The sequence below is a fragment of the Dama dama genome, chromosome 33 (genome assembly GCF_033118175.1).
Source record: "Dama dama isolate Ldn47 chromosome 33, ASM3311817v1, whole genome shotgun sequence".
NCBI classification, from domain to species: domain Eukaryota; kingdom Metazoa; phylum Chordata; class Mammalia; order Artiodactyla; family Cervidae; genus Dama; species Dama dama.
In genome coordinates this window covers 40,608,278-40,626,527 of record NC_083713.1, presented here as the reverse complement: position 1 = coordinate 40,626,527, position 18,250 = coordinate 40,608,278, and the positions used below count along the sequence as shown (strand labels likewise).

Sequence of the window (18,250 nt, the reverse complement as noted above, 5' to 3'; positions counted from 1 at the left end):
AGACCTTCTAGAACTAATACCAAAAAAGATGCCTTTTTCATCATAGGGGAATGGAATGAAAAGGTAAGAAGTCAATAGATACCCAGAATAACAGGCAAGTTTGGTCTTGGAGTACAAAATGAAGCAGGGTAAATGCTCAGTTTTTTCACAAGAAGATGCTGGTCACAGCAAACACCCTTTTCCAATAACCCTAGAGACAGCTCTACACATGGACATCATGAGATGGTCAATACTGAAATCAGATTGATTATGTTCTTTGCAGCCAAAGATGGAGAAGCTCTATACAGTTAGCAAAAACAAGACCTGGAGCTGACTGTGGCTCAGATCATCAGTTCCTTATTGCAAAATGCAGGGTTAAATAGAAAAAAGTAGGGAGATCGGCTAGGTCATTCAGGTATGACCTAAATCAAATCCCTTATGATTATACAGTGGAGATGATGAATAAATTCAAGGTATTAGATCTGGTAGATAGAATGCCTGAAGAACTATGGAAGGAAGTTTATAACACAGTACAGGAGGTGGTGACCAAAACCATCCTAAAGAGAAAGAAATGCAAGAAGGTAAAGTGGTTGTCTGAGAAGGCTTTGCAAATAGCTGAGGAAAAAAAAGAGAAGCAAAAGGCAAGGGAGAGAGGGAAAGATATACCCGACAGAATGCAGAGTTCCAGAGAACAGCGAGGAAAGGTAAGAATGCCTTCTTAAATGAACAATGCAAAGAAACAGAGGAAAACAATAGGATGGAAAAGACTAGAGATCTTGTCAAGAAAATTGGCGATATCAAGGGAACATTTCATGCAAGGATGAAAAGTGAAAGTGAAAGTCGCTCAGTCATGTCCGACTCTTAGTGACCACATGGACTACAGTCTGCTAGGCTCCTCTGTCCATGGAATTCTCCAGGTAAGAATACTGGAGTGGGTTGTCATTCCCTTCTCCAGAGAATCTTCCTGACCCAGGGATTGAACCTGGGTCTCCTGCATTGCAGGAAGATTCTTTACCAACTGAACCACTATGATAAAAGACAGAAATGGTAAGAATTTAACAGAAGCAGAAGAGATTAAGAAGAAGTGGCAAGAATATATAGAAGAACTTACAAAAAAGGTCTTAATGACCTAGATAATCATGATGATGTGGTTATTCACCTAGAGCTGAACATCTAGAAATGTGAAGTCAAATGGGCCTTAGGAAACATCACTATGAACAAAGCTAGTGGAGGTGACGGAATTCCTGCTGAGCTAATTAAAAATCCTAAACGATGATGCTGTTAAAGTGCTACACTCAGTATGTCAGCAAATTTGGAAAACTTAGCAGTGGCCACAGGACTGGAAAATGTCAGTTTTCCTTCCAATTTGAAAGAAGAGCAATACTAAAGAATATTCAAACTACCATACGATTGAGCTCATTTCCCATGCTAGCAAGGTTATACTCCAAATCCTTCAAGCTAGGTTTCAGCAGTAGTGAACTGAGAACTTCCAGGTTTACCAGCTGGGTTTTGAAGAGGCAGAGGAATCAGAGATCAACTTGCCAACATTCACTGGATCATGGAGAAAGCAAGGTAGTTCCAGAAAAACATCTACCTCTGTTTTATTGACTCCACTAAAGCCTTTGACTATGTGGATCACACCAAACTGTGGAAAACTCTTAAAGAGATAGGAGTACCAGACCACTTTATCTGTCTCTTGAGAAACCTATATGGGGGTCAAGAAACAACAGTTAGAACTGGACATGAAACAAAAGACTGGTTCCAAATTATGAAAGCAGTATGACAAGGCTGTATATTGTCACCTTGCTTATTTAACTGTTACGCAGAGTATATCATGCAAAATGGTGGGTTGGAGGAATCACAAGCTATAATCAAGATTGCCAGGAGAAATATCAATAACCTCAGATATGTAGATGATACCACTCTAAAGGCAGAAAATGGAGAGGAACTAAAGAGCCTCTTGATGAGGGTGAAAGAAGAGAGTGGAAAAGCTGGCCTGAAACTCAACATTCAAAAAATTAAGATCATGGCATCTGATCCCATCACTTTAAGGCAAAAAGAAGGGGGAAAACTGGAAACAGTGTCAGACTTTATTTTCTTGGGCTTCAAAATCACTGCAGATAGTGACTGCAGCCATGAAATAAAAAGATGTTTGCTCCTTGGAAAGAAAGCTGTGACAAACCTAGACAGTATATTAAAAAGCAGAGACATCATTTTGCCAACAAAGTTTCATATAGTCAAAGCTATGCTTTTCCAGTAGTCATGTATCGATGTGAGAGTTGGACCATAAAGAAGGTTAAGCGCCGAAACTGAAGCTTTCAAATTGTGGTGCTGGCCTTTCGGCCAGAACCGCCACCTTCCAGTAATTCACCAAAATGACCAACACAAAGGGAAAGAGGAGGGGCACCCGCTACATGTTCCCTAGGCCTTTCAGAAAACACAGAGTTGTTCCTTTGGCCACATACATAGAAATCTACAAGAAGGATGATATCGTGGATATCAAGGGGATGGGTATTGTTGAAAAAGGAATGTCCCAAAAATGTTACCATGGCAAAACTGGGAAAGTCTACAGTGTTACCCAGCATGCTGTTGGCATCATTGTAAACAAACAAGTTAAGGGCAAGATTCTTGCCAAGAGAATTAATGTGCATATAGAGCATATTAAGCAAACTAAGAGCTGAGATGCTTCCTGAAATATGTGAAGGAAAATGATCAGAAAAAGAAGGACGCCAAAGAGAAAGGTACTTGGGTTCAGCTGAAGTGACAGCCTGCTCTACCCAGAGAAGTACACTTCATGAGGACCAATGGAAAGGAACCCAAACTGTTGGAGCCCATTCTCTATGAATTCATGGCCTGATGGGTGTAAAAATAAAGACCTGGACTATAAACAAACAAACAAAAAAATTGTAGTGCTGGAAAAGACTCTTGAGAGTCACTTGAACTGCAAGGAGATCAAACCAGTCAATACCAAAGGAAATCAATTCTGAATATTCATTGAAAGGACTGCTGCTGAAACTGAAGCTCCAGTACTTTGGCCACCTGATTTGAAGAGTTGACTCATTGGAAAAGTCCCTGATGCTCAGAAAGAGTGAAGCCAAAAGGAGAAGGGGGTGGCAGAGGATGAGATGGTTTGATAGCATCATCAACTCAATGGACATAAATTTGAGCAAACTCTGGGACATAGAGAAGGACAGAGGAGCCTGGTGTGCTGCAGTCCATGGGGTTACAAAGAGCTGGAGATTTTTAGTGACTGAATAACAACAAAACCTATAATGTGATAGGCATAATACTACCAAGGAGAAAACAGGACAAATACTGCCCTTGCCTTTATAGAGCCTATGTTTTATCAGGACAACAGACAAACAAATGAGGAATTACAAAATGTGTAATGGATCTTAGGACAGAGAGAATCTAGTGAAGAAAGTGTTGGTCGCTCAGTTATGTCCAACTGTCTGTGACCCCATGGGCTATAGACTGCTAGGCTCCTCTGTCCATGGGATTTCCCAGGCAAGAATACTGGAGTGGGTTTGCCATTTCCTTCTCCAGGGGATCTTCCCAACCCAGGGATCGAACCTAGGTGTCCTGCATTGTAGGTGGATTCTTTACCATCTGAGCCACCAGGGAAAGCCTCCTGGGGAAATTGAATGTAAAATCTATCTGTGTGACCTTTTAGACCACCCCACACCCCACTGTGGATTCAGATCTTTTAAAGGAAGGGATTTAAACTGACACTTGAAGAACGGGGGTTGGAGTTAGTCTGATGAAAGTGCATGGGGGAGGATGAGACAGCACGTCAGGCCAGGGGAATAACAGTTGGCAGAAAATGGTTTCTCAAGTCCCAGAGACTTGAGTTCCTGAGTCCCAGGAGCAAACCAGACTTTGTAGCAATGGAAGGTCAGACAAGAGGCCTAATATACATGGGGTGGGAGAGGGGAGGAGGGAATGGATGTGATGAAGATCAAATGGAAGAGAGGACAGTGATGCAAAGAAATTATAGTAATCAAAGAGTTGCAGAGAAGATTAAATATCAAATAGTCACATCACTTTATGAAGACTACTTGCTGGCAGTCTCACTTAGTTTATTTCTGACCTAATTTATTCAAATTTGAGCCCGAAGGCCAATACTAATTTGCATGCCCAAGAGTCATGTTTATCTTGAAATCTAAACCCCATCACATTGTAAATGTGAATCTGGAAAGACAGCAAATGTAAATGCCTGTTTGGAGTGTTACTATTAATTGCATTTGGAAAAGAAAATAATTTAAAACTTGAAAATCCAGAGAATCATTAGCAGCTAGCATTAATTAATGCTAGAAGAAGAGATTATATACTATGTGTCACAAGTCAACTCTAAGTGACATTCTTCTGTAACCACCTATTTATTCCCACACTGCAGGGATTGCACCGGGATCTGTTGTAATAACAGATGAAGCTGTAGACTCCTTCTTTAAGCCCCGGTTTGAACAGGTAATCTTGGACAACATTGTCACCAGAAGCACCGAACTTGACAAAGAGCTGGCTGAGGAACTATTCAACTGTAGCAAAGAAATTTCCAACTTCCCAACCCTCATTGGACATACGATGTGTACCTATGATTTTTATGAAGGTGAGAAGAATTTCTAAACTGTGAAAGCAGCAGAGAATTACCAGCAATACTTTGTTATTCAAACCTATAATTTATATTAAAAACTTCACCATAGAGAATTAATAGTTGGGGATTTAAAGAGGCACTGAAACAGCCTTTTCAACTTACTAAAGAAATGTAAGGACATAATAAGCAGAAGAGACATACACATAATGAATTTATTTTGAGAGTGGGTTTAATCCTCCAAGAACAAATTGGATACTCTATGCAATTAGTGATGTTAGTAAAATCTTATCTCTGTTTATACCTTTAATTTAAACTGGAGAAGGGGGATACACTTCTCTGCTTCTGCCATTTTGAGGTACATTCACCAGTACCTTGAAAAGAAGCAGGTACCTAGAAAAGAGTGGGAACCAGGAAATCATGAGAAATATTTGGAGGAGGAAATCCTGAAGGGATGGAATAGTCTCAGATCAGTTCTCTTCTCTCTCAGCCATGAGTAAAAGGTCCTCAAATCAAATTTAGGAACAAATTGAAGGTGACTTCCAACTAGCAGTTTTTGCTACAAGGGGTGGGGGGCCAGGAGAAAAATCATTCCAGAACAGACCCTGCTCATTCCACAAGAAAGAATCTAACCAGGGTTGGTACCATTCCTTGGAGGACATTCTAGAAATCTTGTAGTACAGCTGTGTCTAAGTATGTTCATCAAACCACATATGACTTCATTTTTAATTATTTTTCTTTTCCCTTTGGATCAAACTCAAAGTACTACATTGAATTCTAAGCAATTATGTGTGAAGATACATTATATTATCTATACTGGTTACTTCAGGTTAGTAAATGTGTTGTCACAACATACGTGTTATAAAATAGGAGTTGCTTTGGGTCTGATAGGGTAAAGACTCCATCTCAGCCCACTGGCCCCTTCATTGGGAGGGTCACCAATGAGTTTAAGCCAGAGCTTGCAAAGAGCACATGTAGGAGTCAATGTTTCTTTGGGCTGCACAGTATTTTTAAAGTGTGAATTATTTTGCCAACATTTATATGTTCTGGATATTTCATATGAAAAATGAAAAAAAATTTCATTTTTCATATGAAAAACCCAGATTTTTGGCTTCTTGAAATAACATAATATTAAAAATATAAAATAATTTATGCTCAGCCGCCCTGGCAAGTCACATCTGGGGCTGCATTCATTGAAGGTGAGGTGAGGCTGCTCCCTTCCCACCAGGCACCTCATTGACATTACCTGCTTGACTTGTGGGACGTCTGCGTTTAGACTGGTTCATTAGTGGTGTTAGCAGGCAGCTCCAAGGAGTGCGGGAGGAGAAGAAGGGACAGTAGAAGCAGCATAAAAGATAAAGGAAAGGGGGGAAAGGAGAGGAAAGGGAGACAAAAAAAGAATTGTGCAATATGGAGAACAGTGTATACTGGCCTCCCTGCTTCAATAGGACACCCTCGGAGGTAGGACCCGCTGACGTCTCTTCCCAGCGCATGCGCAGTGGAGGAGTCATAGCATCTGCCTTTTCTCCAGCGCCTTCTGGCCCCACTTGTAGGTGCAGGTGGAATTAAGTGCTAAATAAACACTGAGAGCATCCTAAAAGGGAAAAATGTGATCACAAAAGGCTAGCGTGCAGCCTGGGGTGTGTGGCAGGGAACAGGGTTGACAAATCAACAGTCTGTAGGCTGCTACCATGGTTATGATGGTCAGACGGAATTGCAATATCCAAACCACCCTCCTGATCCTCAAGTAGCTTAGGATCATCACTGGGGCTTGGAGCATTTTATTCTTCTGCAGCAACTGTTTCTGGGCCATCTGCCAGTCACAGGAGCAACCTGAGATTTTCCTCAAAGGGCAGATCTTCCAGTGACCCTCCAGATCCTGCTATCCCTGGGCACAGTGCTGGCTGCTGAGGCCGCTCAGTGGTAACTTGCCCCAGAGTTGGGGAGCTCAGTGCCGTGGAGACCCCACTCTATGTGAGATGCTTGAGCTAGGCACAGTCTTGCCTCATGTCCTCTGGTAGGATGATTCTGATGGCTAGATTTACTGGCTAGATTTACCTTATCTGGGGTGCAGGCCACAGGTTAGACTTAGCCACAGAGCACTTGGTCTGACAGCAAGCCTCTTAGGGATGCCATAGCAACTGTAGTGGGACATCAAGTCACTAAACATTCTCCATTCTCTTGCAGGCCAGGGTCGACTAGATGGAGCACTGTGCTCTTTTTCCAGAGAAAAGGGGTTAGATTACTTGAAGAGAGCGTATAATGCCGGCGTCAGAAATATTGAAATGGAATCTACAGTGTTTGCAGCCATGTGTAGACTTTGTGGTCTAAAAGGTAAGACTTTCATGAATGCCTAGGGTCAAGTTCTCTTCTTTCATGAAGTTATTTTCACACTTTGGGAGAAGAAAAAGGAATTCAGCTATATATTAATTTGGGTTGAAAGTATGATTATGTCATAATATCGTGTGAGTGGGCAGGACATTATTCCTATTTTGCAAATGAGGAAACTAAACCTTAAGGGTCAAAAGTGAGTTGCCCATGATCACTAGATAGTGGGTTATGTAGCCAAGACTTGACAGCAAGTTCAGTTTTCTTCATCCTAATAGTGACTGCTGTTTTTTACTACAATTGAATTTACTGAGACATGACACAAATAACATATCCCTAAAATAGTCCATCAAAGGACAAAATATCAGTGGAGCAGTGTGTTTTTAGAGTTAATTTACATGCATTTTTGCTTTCCCCACTCTTTTATTTTGAAAAGAAATCAAGAATACAGAAAAATTAAAAGAATAGTATAATACTTAGGTACCCTTTAGCAAAATTCAAGTTTTTAGTATTTTCACGTTTGTGCATCCTCTCTAAATATATATGTATGTGTGTGTATGTATATATGTGTGTATGCATATATATATATATATATATATATATATATACACATATATATCCATCTATTTGGTTTCTTCTTCTAAATCATTATAAGTAAATTACAAATATCATGCCTCATGATATTTTTGTACCTCAGCATCATTTCCTAAGAATAAGGATGTTCTCCTAATGTCCATAATACAATTATCAAACAAGAAAAGCTAAGAAAAGTAAAAATCATTTCATAACATCATTTAATATCCATTCCATATTTAAATTTTCTGATTATCCTAAGAATATCTTTAAAGAGTACTTTAATCCAGTATTGAATTAACTTTATATGCTGTGTTGCTTGGTTATTATATCTCTATATTTTTACAACTAGAATAGGCTCCCTACTTTTCCTTTTTTCCTGGGACTGTGATTTTTTTGGAAAGTCCAGGCTGCTATCCTGTAACACACCCATGTTCTAGATTTTTTTGCACACATCATTTCAGGGTTCCACTTGTGCATTTATACTGAATATTTCCTGTAAAGCAGAAGCAAAATCTAGGGGCTTGATTAGAGTCAGTTCTGTGGCAAGAAGATTTCATAGTAACGTAAACTATGCACATTAGTTTCCCTTGCTCCATATCAGAGAAAGGTAAGGTGAAGATATTCCACTATTAGTAATTTTGCATCACTTGATTCAAGTGGTAACTGTCATCTCTCTCCATTGAAAAATTAATGCTTTCTCTTTGTAAGTAACAAGTTACCTCAGGGATAATAATTTGGCATTTTGATAATTTTGATTTTCTAATTCCATCATTCCTCCAACATTTATTAGCTGGTATTTTTCAAAAAGAGGCTTCCTTTCTCACACTCCTCTCTCTCTCTCTTTTTGGTGACAGGGAGTTATTGTCTTGCCGATTTTGTTCAAAGCAGTGTGTATATACAGCTTCTGTCGTTAACTCTTTTTGATAGTCAAATTATCCCAAAATTGGCTAGGAAGAGTCTCTTCTAACACACTCTTTTGTCCTTTTTTGACATAATTCTCTTAGCTCTTAGGCATCACTTGCATTGTCTTTGCCTCAGGTCTGGAATCATCCATTTCTCCAAGAAGCTCTGCTTCTTTGGGTGGAGAATGGCATTATGAAGTCAAATATGAATTATTTTCATACTCATCTTCTAGATAAAAAATCAAGCTTAACTGATGGAAAAGGTAAAGCTGCAAAGTTAGTTAAATGTTATATATTAACTTGGCTATGAAAGCCTCAGATCTAAGGCTAAATAGCATCATCTAAAATAGTATTTTTGAATGGCAAGCAGTCCCCAAATATGAATAATGATGTTCAAGAAAACATTGGAGCAACTTTTTTTTTAAGAATGCCTAGTTTTCTGGATGCATGAGACAAGTGCTCGGGCCTGGTGCACTGGGAAGACCCAGAGGGATGGGGTGGGGAGGGAGGTGGGAGGGGGGATCGGGATGGGGAATACATGTAAATCCATGGCTGATTCACGTCGATGTATGACAAAAACCACTACAATATTGTAATTAGCTTCCAACTAATAAAAATAAATGGAAAAATAAAATACAATGAAAAGTTAGAAAATAGTAAGTTAGCTAGTAAAAATGTTAATAAAGTTCTAATATTTCCATGGTTTTAGAGAGTTAAAAAAAAAAAGAATGCCTAGTTTTGTTTTTCACATGGCAATTATCTTTTTTCATAACAGTCCATAAAAATGTCATCTATTCAAATGTGTTTTATAGCATGGCACAATACAAGAAGCCTGGTTTTTAAATCAGATTTTTGGCTGATAAGATTTGTCTCAATCATTGTCTTCCTAAAGAAGGAAGAACTTTCTCCTATGTATCAACTGGTTTCCTGAGCACTCAGGCAGTATGGACACAGCAGAGGATGACACAGAATCTCTGCCCTTGAGGAGTCTAGAGGGGAGAGAAATAACAACAAAGAGTTATCTATAACAATACAGTAGTGTGTTAGATGCTGAGGAGCATGATGGTGAAAAAATAAGGCAGGGAAAGGCACAGGGGCAACCAGGGTAGGGAGGAAAACCATGAATTAAAATAGGGAAGGGTGCACGGAGAAGGTGCCACTCAGGAAAATGCCACATGGGTGCCTGGGCAAAGCAGTCTGGGAAATGCAAATGTAAGACTGCCGAGCAGGAGCATTCAGAGCGTGAAGGACACACAGGGAGACCAGTGCGTCTGGAGGGCAGGGACAGCAGTGGAGAGGGTAGGGGATGGAGTGAATGCAGACTGGGTGGTCCCCATGAGAACTGTGACTTTCACTCGGAGCAACATGAGAAGCCATTGGAGGCCTTTGAATGGAGAAGTGATGGGATCTGGCTTGCCTTTGAACAGGAGCACACTGGCTGCTGATCTGGGAAGAGCCTACTGGGGTCCATGGCAGAAGCAGGGAGAAAGGAGGGCTGATACCATAGTCTAGGGAGATATGAACCATAATCGAGAAAGTGAGAAGAAATCATGCTAGATATAGCTTGAAAGCAAACCCAACAAGATTTGTTGACAATGTGATGTGAATTTGGAGAGGAACACAGGAGTGAAGATCAACTCCCAGGCTTTGGGCCTGAACAGCTGAAAGGATGGAGTTATCACAATTGGGGCAGAGAAAATTGGGTGGGGCTTTAGGGGTACTGTGAAAGTGAAAGCTGCTCAGTCGTGTCCGACTCTTTGCGACCCCCTGGACTATACAGTCCATGGAATTCTCCAGGTCAGAATACTGGAGTGGGTAGCCTTTCCCTTCTCCCAAGCCAGGGATCGAACTTAGGTCTCCCACATTGCAGGCAGATTCTTTACCAGCTGAGCCACAAGGGAAGCCTTGGAATACTGGAGTAAGTAGCCTATCTCTTCTCCAATGGATCTTCCTGACCCAGGAATTGAACCAGGGTCTCCTGCATTGCAGGCAGATTCTTTAACAACTGAGCTATCAGGGAAGTCCTGGGGGTACTGTAGTAGACATCAAATAGAGGTTAAATAAGCAGGTGGGTTTATCAATCTTGAGTTTAGGTGTCAAGTTTGGACTGGAGAAGTAAAGAAAGAAAGTTGTAAGTTGACAACATGTAGGTAGCATTCAAAGTCCCGCAATGAATGAGATGACAAAGCAAATCAACGTGGAAACCGATGAAAAAGTTAGGGCAGGTGAGGGAGATCTAGCAGAAACTAAGGAGGAGGGGTCAGTGCAATTTTCAGAACACCTGGAGAGTCTAGTGTCCCAGAACCAAAGAAGAAATCTGCAAAGAAGCAAAGAATTATAGCCTGATAATGATTTACTTGATCACAGGTAGAATTTTAATTCTAGTATTTGTCCTTATTGTCACCTAATTTTAATATACAAAGCTACAAACAAAATGTATGTGGTAACATTTCTAAAAGCATATCTTAGAAGCTGTAAGTCACAAGAAGAGATTAATTGTAGAACCATTACTCTCATTGCAGAATAAATGCACACACAAATACTTGTAACATATGAGTGAAGGATGCAGTTGCATCCTTGTCCTCTTTAGAAGGCCATCATTAATACCCACTTTCAGGGAAGCAATAATGTCTGCTTTCCTTCCACAAGTTAGTCAGGTTGGGAGCCCTAGCTGGGAGTAACTCCCCCTTTCCTGAGCAGCAGCCTAGCCAGCACATGACCTGCAGGAACACCTGGATTCAGATTATTTCTGCTCCAGGAAATGTTTCCTCACATTTCTTTCTCATGGAAATAGCAAGTGGTCACTTGAGTCACGCCTCATCAAATATGCAGATGGAGGAAAATTTGGTAACCAATTTAGTCAAACACAACGTGCCAGGTCACAAACTGCTGCCCTGATGTAAGTTTGGTGATGACCATCAGTTCTTTCTTAAGAGGCAGTCAGAGAGAGTTCTAGGCTGTGAACACTGGACCCCAGTCTTTCTCTCTTTGAGATGTTGCCAAAACCTCAGAGAAGTTACTCTGTTGTGAGGGAGTTTTTGCCCTTGCCACAAGTCCTTGTGACCTTGCTCTCTCTGCCCCCTGCAGGTACCCTCCCAGGCTCTTTCCTCTCTGGCTTGCTCTAGCTCCTGCCCTCTGCTGTGTTTCCCCTTTTCTGCTGCTATCGAAGCTGTTGGTAGCTGATTTCAGCCTGCCAATAGCTGTCTTCCAGGCCACTGATGGAGCCTTTTCCTTGAGCAGATCCCTTCTCGGCTGCCAACATTCACACTAAAGGTTGTATCTGTTAAGTATGCAATTCTGTAGTTCTTGGGAGTATTTCTGTCCAAATTTTTTCTTGGTGACAGGGACTCTTTATCTCCCTCAGACACCACTGTTTCCAAAGATGAGTTCTCGGTACAGGAAGATCAACCCCTGGAAGGTCAACCACCAAGGACACAGACCAAAACCCCATGCATATGATTCTGCCACGTTCCCATCTTTCATCCCCACTTCATTACATCCTACCCCAAACGCAGTGAATGAAGCTTGGAAAAGCTCTGTATGAGCTGGAAAAGCGTCATTTGGGGAAGGGCTGCGAGAGCCTTCACAAATGGCTGCTTTAACATACTCATCAGGGAGGTTATATACTAATGGTAAGCAACACTGGAAAATATGTTTCATCTGGCACCAAAAGCTCAAGACTCCCAGGCCTGTTCCCACTCCCCTTCCATCTTGCTCCCACTGTCAGCAACGTCCCATTCCCCATGTGTCTCCAGATGGCCTTCTCTAATGGCCTTTCAGGTCCCTTTAGTAGTACCAGATGACTGGCTTCATACTAAGGCAATGATGCCTAATGGTTTCAGCTTATAAATAATATTTTATTTGAACATGAGTCTTCTAGAGGATCATTGTTCTAACTCAGAGGAGTCACTCATTGAATATGGACTAGTGCAAAAACAGATCTTTCTGCATTCACCAGGACAAGGAGGTCCTGGGACCCCATGGACTAGCACTTCTTTACAATTCATGTAAGATCTCACTTACATTAAGGGACGTAATTCTCACTTCATCAGGGACATTTTGCATGACTACCTAAACTAAACTCACTCTCATTCATTCTACTTACTCATTCACTCTTTCTACCTCATTTCTCTGTATCATATTTACCACTATACCAAACAACATTTCTTGTTTCTTTATATAGTAACTTACATATAATTTTGCATGTATTAATACATGACGATACATATTTAGCATCTATCTCCAATACAACATAAGTAGTACAAGAACAGGAATACTGTCATTTTCTTGCTATATCTTTAGCACTTGGAATAATATATGTATATGGTCTTTCAATAAATATTTGCTAAATGAATAAAAAGAATGACTACTCGACCTCTATAGACCATAGAAGATAGCTATAACAAACTCAATTGGTTCCTCGGTATTCAGCTACATTTATGGCTTGGGATTGTCTAAAGGACTCTGGAATGCTTCATACTCGTCCCAGTAGGAAGTGGCAAAACCTTATAAAGTTAAGCATCCTTTTGCTATAAGGCTCATATAATACTTCTATATCTCCTAATATCTGATAGATGGACAAACTACTTGAAATGGAGTCATGGACACCTCTACATCACTGTTGTTATCCTGATCTCATTATGCTGAAAAAGAATAGTGGAGTCCATTGTAGTTTTAACAAAGATTTAAGTGAGGGAAATAGTGGTCTTCACAAAATTATTCTACCTTGAAAGGCTGAAGCTTCAGAACCATGTAAACCCACTGTACAATGCTGTATAAATATATTCACCTATGGTTCTTTAATATGCACACATCTTTCCATCTCTTAAAACAAAACCTACTTTAATTAAAACCCCTAACATTCTGGTTAAAGATGATAATCCTTTTGCACTGGGAACTTGTGATATGTTCAGTTTTTATCCATCTTTAAAAGACAGTGTTGGCTGCCTTTTGACACATGCTTGCTTGCATGACAATATATGAAACCTAGTATTTATGCAAGATTAGGTTCACTTAAATCTTCTTTGTCTTTAGTTTTTGGCAGCACTCACAGTGGTTTTTCTTTAGGATAAAGGAAGAATTCACTGTTATTTCTTTTGACATATACTGGGAACTTTGGGGATAAATTCAGTCTTCATAATATTACTTTACTACAGTTTGATGAAAGGGAGCAGAATCCTGACTTTAAGTGCATATTATATTCATCTGCTGATCCCAGAAATGAAGGCTATTGGACTCTGGGAACTGCAGGATGATCATTGATAGAGTAAACAAGATATTACAACAAGGATTAAAGATTATATTCAGTCTGGAGCTGGAGTTATTTCTTAACTCAAAAATGGGTTTTGAATTATTATTATACAAAAGCAAAAGGTGACCCATTGCAGCTCTTCACCCTCACAGTATCTGCTGAGAGATACTGTGGCTCAGAGAGGCTAACAACTTTCCCAGGTTCTCACAGTAACTAAGAAGTAGCTGAACTGGAACTGGAACTGACCTCTCTCTGACTTGAGGCCCCTTTGCACCGTGCCCTGCTGTGTCTTCCCGGCAGCCTTCAATGGATACACAAGGTTCAGAGTCTCTATTCACAGGAAAAAAAAAAAATAAGTGCAGATTTTTCTATTTTATATGTTTCGAGCAGACAGTTGTGCTACTTCAGAAAGCACAGCCCCTAAAAGTTAATCATATATCAAAATAGTGTTGAAATCAAGTAAAGCATCACATTGATACTTATTCAGTTTTAAGTATAGACATTATTTCACAAAAAAAATAAGTCAGTGTATTTGGGAAATCAGACACAAATGATAAGTAATTCATTTATTATGCTTATAAAGGTAAATTTTTTTTAAATTGTTTCTTCTTGTTTTGCTGGTTTTTACATATTTTTAATGAAGGTCAGTGTCTAAAATTTTGTTTGATTCATTTTAATTCTACTCTCCTGTCCTCTATCCTACTTCTGCCTGCCTTGTACCAACACACTCACCCATTAGAGAATGATTTGGATCCATGGATCCAACTTTTTGTGTGATAGCGTTACCCATGACCTGCCTCTCTCCATCTGTGACCCCAGTGAGGAATTCTCCCTGCTGGAGCCCCCAACCCCAGCACAGCAGTTTCCATCCTCTGCCCATCCTGACACAGCTCTGCTTGGAGGTCCAGCATCCAACAGAAGTGCAAGTTCCTAAGGTTGAACCTGGATCTCCAGGAGAGGACAGCATGGTCCTCACACCAAGATAATGTGAGACACAGATGCTGAGGGGGTGGGCTTGGGTGAGACCTTTGAGGTCCAACCTGCTCCCTTCTCAGAGAATAAGACTCAGAGAGTAAAAAGTGACCTGTCAAAGGAAGCACAGCTAGATCAAAATGATGATGGACTAGTCCTGATATCTCCTGCCTCTTTGTTCCCACTTTCTACACTACTCCATAAGGTGTAACAGAGTAACATATTTATCTATTGACAGATTACCTATACTTTCCCCATTTTTTGAAAAGGCATGAGCAGCAGCTTTCAATAAAAGATGAATGTATAAATAAATTTAAGCAAAAATAAACAGAATAAGAGGCATGTAGTTAAGGGAGTGAATGGATGTTCTCAATAGCAAAGAGTTACCTAGAAGGGCAAGACTAAATATGAGTAGTCTGAGTTTCCTAGAAGCAAGTTGAAAATGAAGACTCTTTGAGTAATACAGCATTCATTATCTTGTAAAAGAAAGCATTTGAGGTTTGTCATAAAAATTTATTCAAATGTTAAATGTAAGTGATCAACTGTATTACATTGACAGTGTCTTTAGTAACACTTTCATAAAAGATATGGGACAATTTTTGATAGAAGTTAATATTAAATCTTGGTTCTAATCCAGCATTTCTTTGGGAATCTAAAGTGTTAGGGGGCAGGTATGAACATTTGTTTTCATGTGATTTAATTAGGGATAAAATTTAAAGTCTTTAACACAATAGTTCTCAAATATCAGTGTGCAAATAATTTAACTGATAATTGTTTTTTTTTATAAAATACAGCTTAACTGTCTTTTTTTACTCCTCACTCCTAATTCTGTAAGTCTGCTGCTGCTGCTAAGTCGCTTCAGTTGTGTCTGACTTTGTGCGACCCTATAGATGGCAGCCCACCAGGCTCCCCTGTCCCTGGGATTCTCCCGGCAATAATACTGGAGGGGGTTGCCATTTCCTTCTCCAATGCACGCATGCATGCAAAGTCGCTTCAGTCATGTCTGACTCTGTGCTACCCCTTGGACAGCAGCCCACCAGGCTCCTCTGTCCCTGGGATTCTCCAGGCAAGAATACCGGAGTGGGTTGCCATTTCCTTCTCCAATACACAAATACTAGATTGGCCAAAATGTTTGTTCAGGTTTTCCCATAATACATGGGAAAATCTGAATGAACATTTTGACCAACCCAATACTTTACATGTATATGCACATGTGTATTTTTTTGAAGAGAGGTTCCTGTTACAGCTTTTATCAGATTTGCAAAGGGCGAAAAAAAAAAAAAATTAAGGATCAAAGAGTTGAGAATCACTGGGAGTTCCTGGTGCAGCTCTGAGTGGATTGAGCTCCATGTTGACACTGGTGTGTTCCCATCCCATTGCAGCCTGAGGTCACTTAGCTGACAATCTCCTTGGTGACAGCTAGGTAACTAAATGTCCCTCCACAGGGACATCCTCCCTGCCCAATAAGAGGATTATGGTGGCAAAACTGTCAGGCTTAATTCTGAAAAATTGTTTTGGGTAAGTTAGTCCCTTTTAATTGCTTGTGGAAATTGTAATTTTAGATGACAAGATTATTACAAGCTGCTTGGTAATTGGGCTGCCAGTGTCAAGAAAACCACTGAGATCACGGTGACCTGTTCTTGTCCCTCTTTGGCACGACCCATGAAATCCCTGGAGAAGATGTTTAGTAAAGTCAGCTCTTGCTCCTTGACAAGCACGAGTTTCCTTTTATCTCTCTGCCAAGTGAAGGATTAGAGAAGGACTTTCATCTTTTCTCTGCTACCACCAGCCCATGTCAGCCTTCACAGACTAGCTGATCATTAACTTGAAAAGCTGAGGAAGTTTCTAGCCCTTCCGTTTGCTTGTTTACCTGTTGGGCCAAGTTGCTTTACAACCGGATGATTTTTGAACAAATAGGGTCCTAGGTGAGGAAATATTTGACTCAGTTTCAGTTGGATATTTTCACTGCTTGTCACAGTTCACTGAACAGGAGAGTCAATTTGACTGGTAGGTCAGGACAGGTCTGCCTTATGGTTTGCCATGTGCCAGCTCAGTAGAGGAGGGATGGGAGGAAAAGGAGTCTTCTCAGCAGTCTATGAAGTGGGGAGTTGATTGGCTATTTACTAGCTGTGTCCTCCTGGACCTTTTGACCTCCCTAATTCCTCATTTCATCATTTGTCAAAAGAGGCTAAGAATAATAGTTAGCTTATGGAACAGCAATGAGGTCTAAACAGTATCATAAATACCCAGCATCTAGCAAGAGCTAAACCAAACAAAAAAGATAGCACCTATTATAGTTACAGTCCATTTTTCCTTCTGAAATCCAGAAGTCTGAGATAGCAGAGAAGTCAAAGAAATAAATATTACCTTCATACCCAAATTTATCTTCATGACCTCAAAGCTTGTGAAGGTAGCTACATCTAATCTCAGATCCACTGAAATCCTTCTTTAAATAATGCAGATGAACATAGAGATTATGATACTGCTATCAATTTAAAGTGACTGTCACTGATTTCAGTGTATGTAACCATAGTCCTTGAAATAAAATATTTCATGTGAAACTGGCAATAAAAAATTTGTAGGGTACTCAGTGTTTCTCTCGAGTTCTTTTTTTTTGTGTGTGTGTGTGGTTTTTTTTTTAAATTTTATTTATTTATTTTTTTATTAGTTGGAGGCTAATTACTTCACAACATTTCGGTGGGTTTTGTCATACATTGACATGAATCAGCCATAGATTTACACGTATTCCCCATCCCGATCCCCCCTCCCACCTCCCTCTCCACCCGATTCCTCTGGGTCTTCCCAGTGCACCAGGCCCGAGCACTTGTCTCATGCATCCCACCTGGGCTGGTGATCTGTTTCACCATAGATAGCATACATGCTGTTCTTTTGAAACATCCCACCCTCACATTCTCCCACAGAGTTCAAAAGTCTGTTCTGTATTTCTGTCTCTTTTTCTGTTTTGTATATAGGGTTATCGTTACCATCTTTCTAAATTCCATATATATGTGTTAGTATGCTGTAATGTTCTTTATCTTTCTGGCTTACTTCACTCTGTATAATGGGCTCCAGCTTCATCCATCTCATTAGGACTGATTCAAATGAATTCTTTTTAACAGCTGAGTAATATTCCATGGTGTATATGTACCACAGCTTCCTTATCCATTCATCTGCTGATAGGCATCTAGGTTGCTTCCATGTCCTGGCTATTATAAACAGTGCTGCGATGAACATTGGGGTGCACGTGTCTCTTTCAGATCTGGTTTCCTCAGTGTGTATGCCCAGAAGTGGGATTGCTGGGTCATATGGCAGTTCTATTTCCAGTTTTTTAAGAAATCTCCACACTGTTTTCCATAGCGGCTGTACTAGTTTGCATTCCCACCAACAGTGTAAGAGGGTTCCCTTTTCTCCACACCCTCTCCAGCATTTATTGCTTGTAGACTTTTGGATAGCAGCCATCCTGACTGGCGTGTAATGGTACCTCATTGTGGTTTTGATTTGCATTTCTCTAATAATGAGTGATGTTGAGCATCTTTTCATGTGTTTGTTAGCCATCTGTATGTCTTCTTTGGAGAAATGTCTGTTTAGTTCTTTGGCCCATTTTTTGATTGGGTCATTTATTTTTCTGGAATTGAGTTGCAGGAGTTGCTTGTA

General features: G+C 40.3%; 1 protein-coding gene and 1 pseudogene across 4 annotated transcripts in view; both read left to right on the top strand.

Moving 5' to 3' along the window:
* Positions 1-18,250, top strand: part of UPP2 (uridine phosphorylase 2) — a 103,638-nt gene that overhangs the window by 79,736 nt on the left and 5,652 nt on the right. For all 4 annotated transcript variants that reach the window (XM_061135025.1, XM_061135026.1, XM_061135022.1 and 1 more), the window contains 2 exons: positions 4,376-4,585; positions 6,755-6,901. In XM_061135025.1, coding sequence (XP_060991008.1) covers positions 4,376-4,585; positions 6,755-6,901 — 357 coding nt within the window. The remainder of the gene's footprint in view (positions 1-4,375; positions 4,586-6,754; positions 6,902-18,250) is intronic.
* LOC133051187 (large ribosomal subunit protein eL21-like) lies at positions 2,355-2,836 on the top strand (annotated as a pseudogene).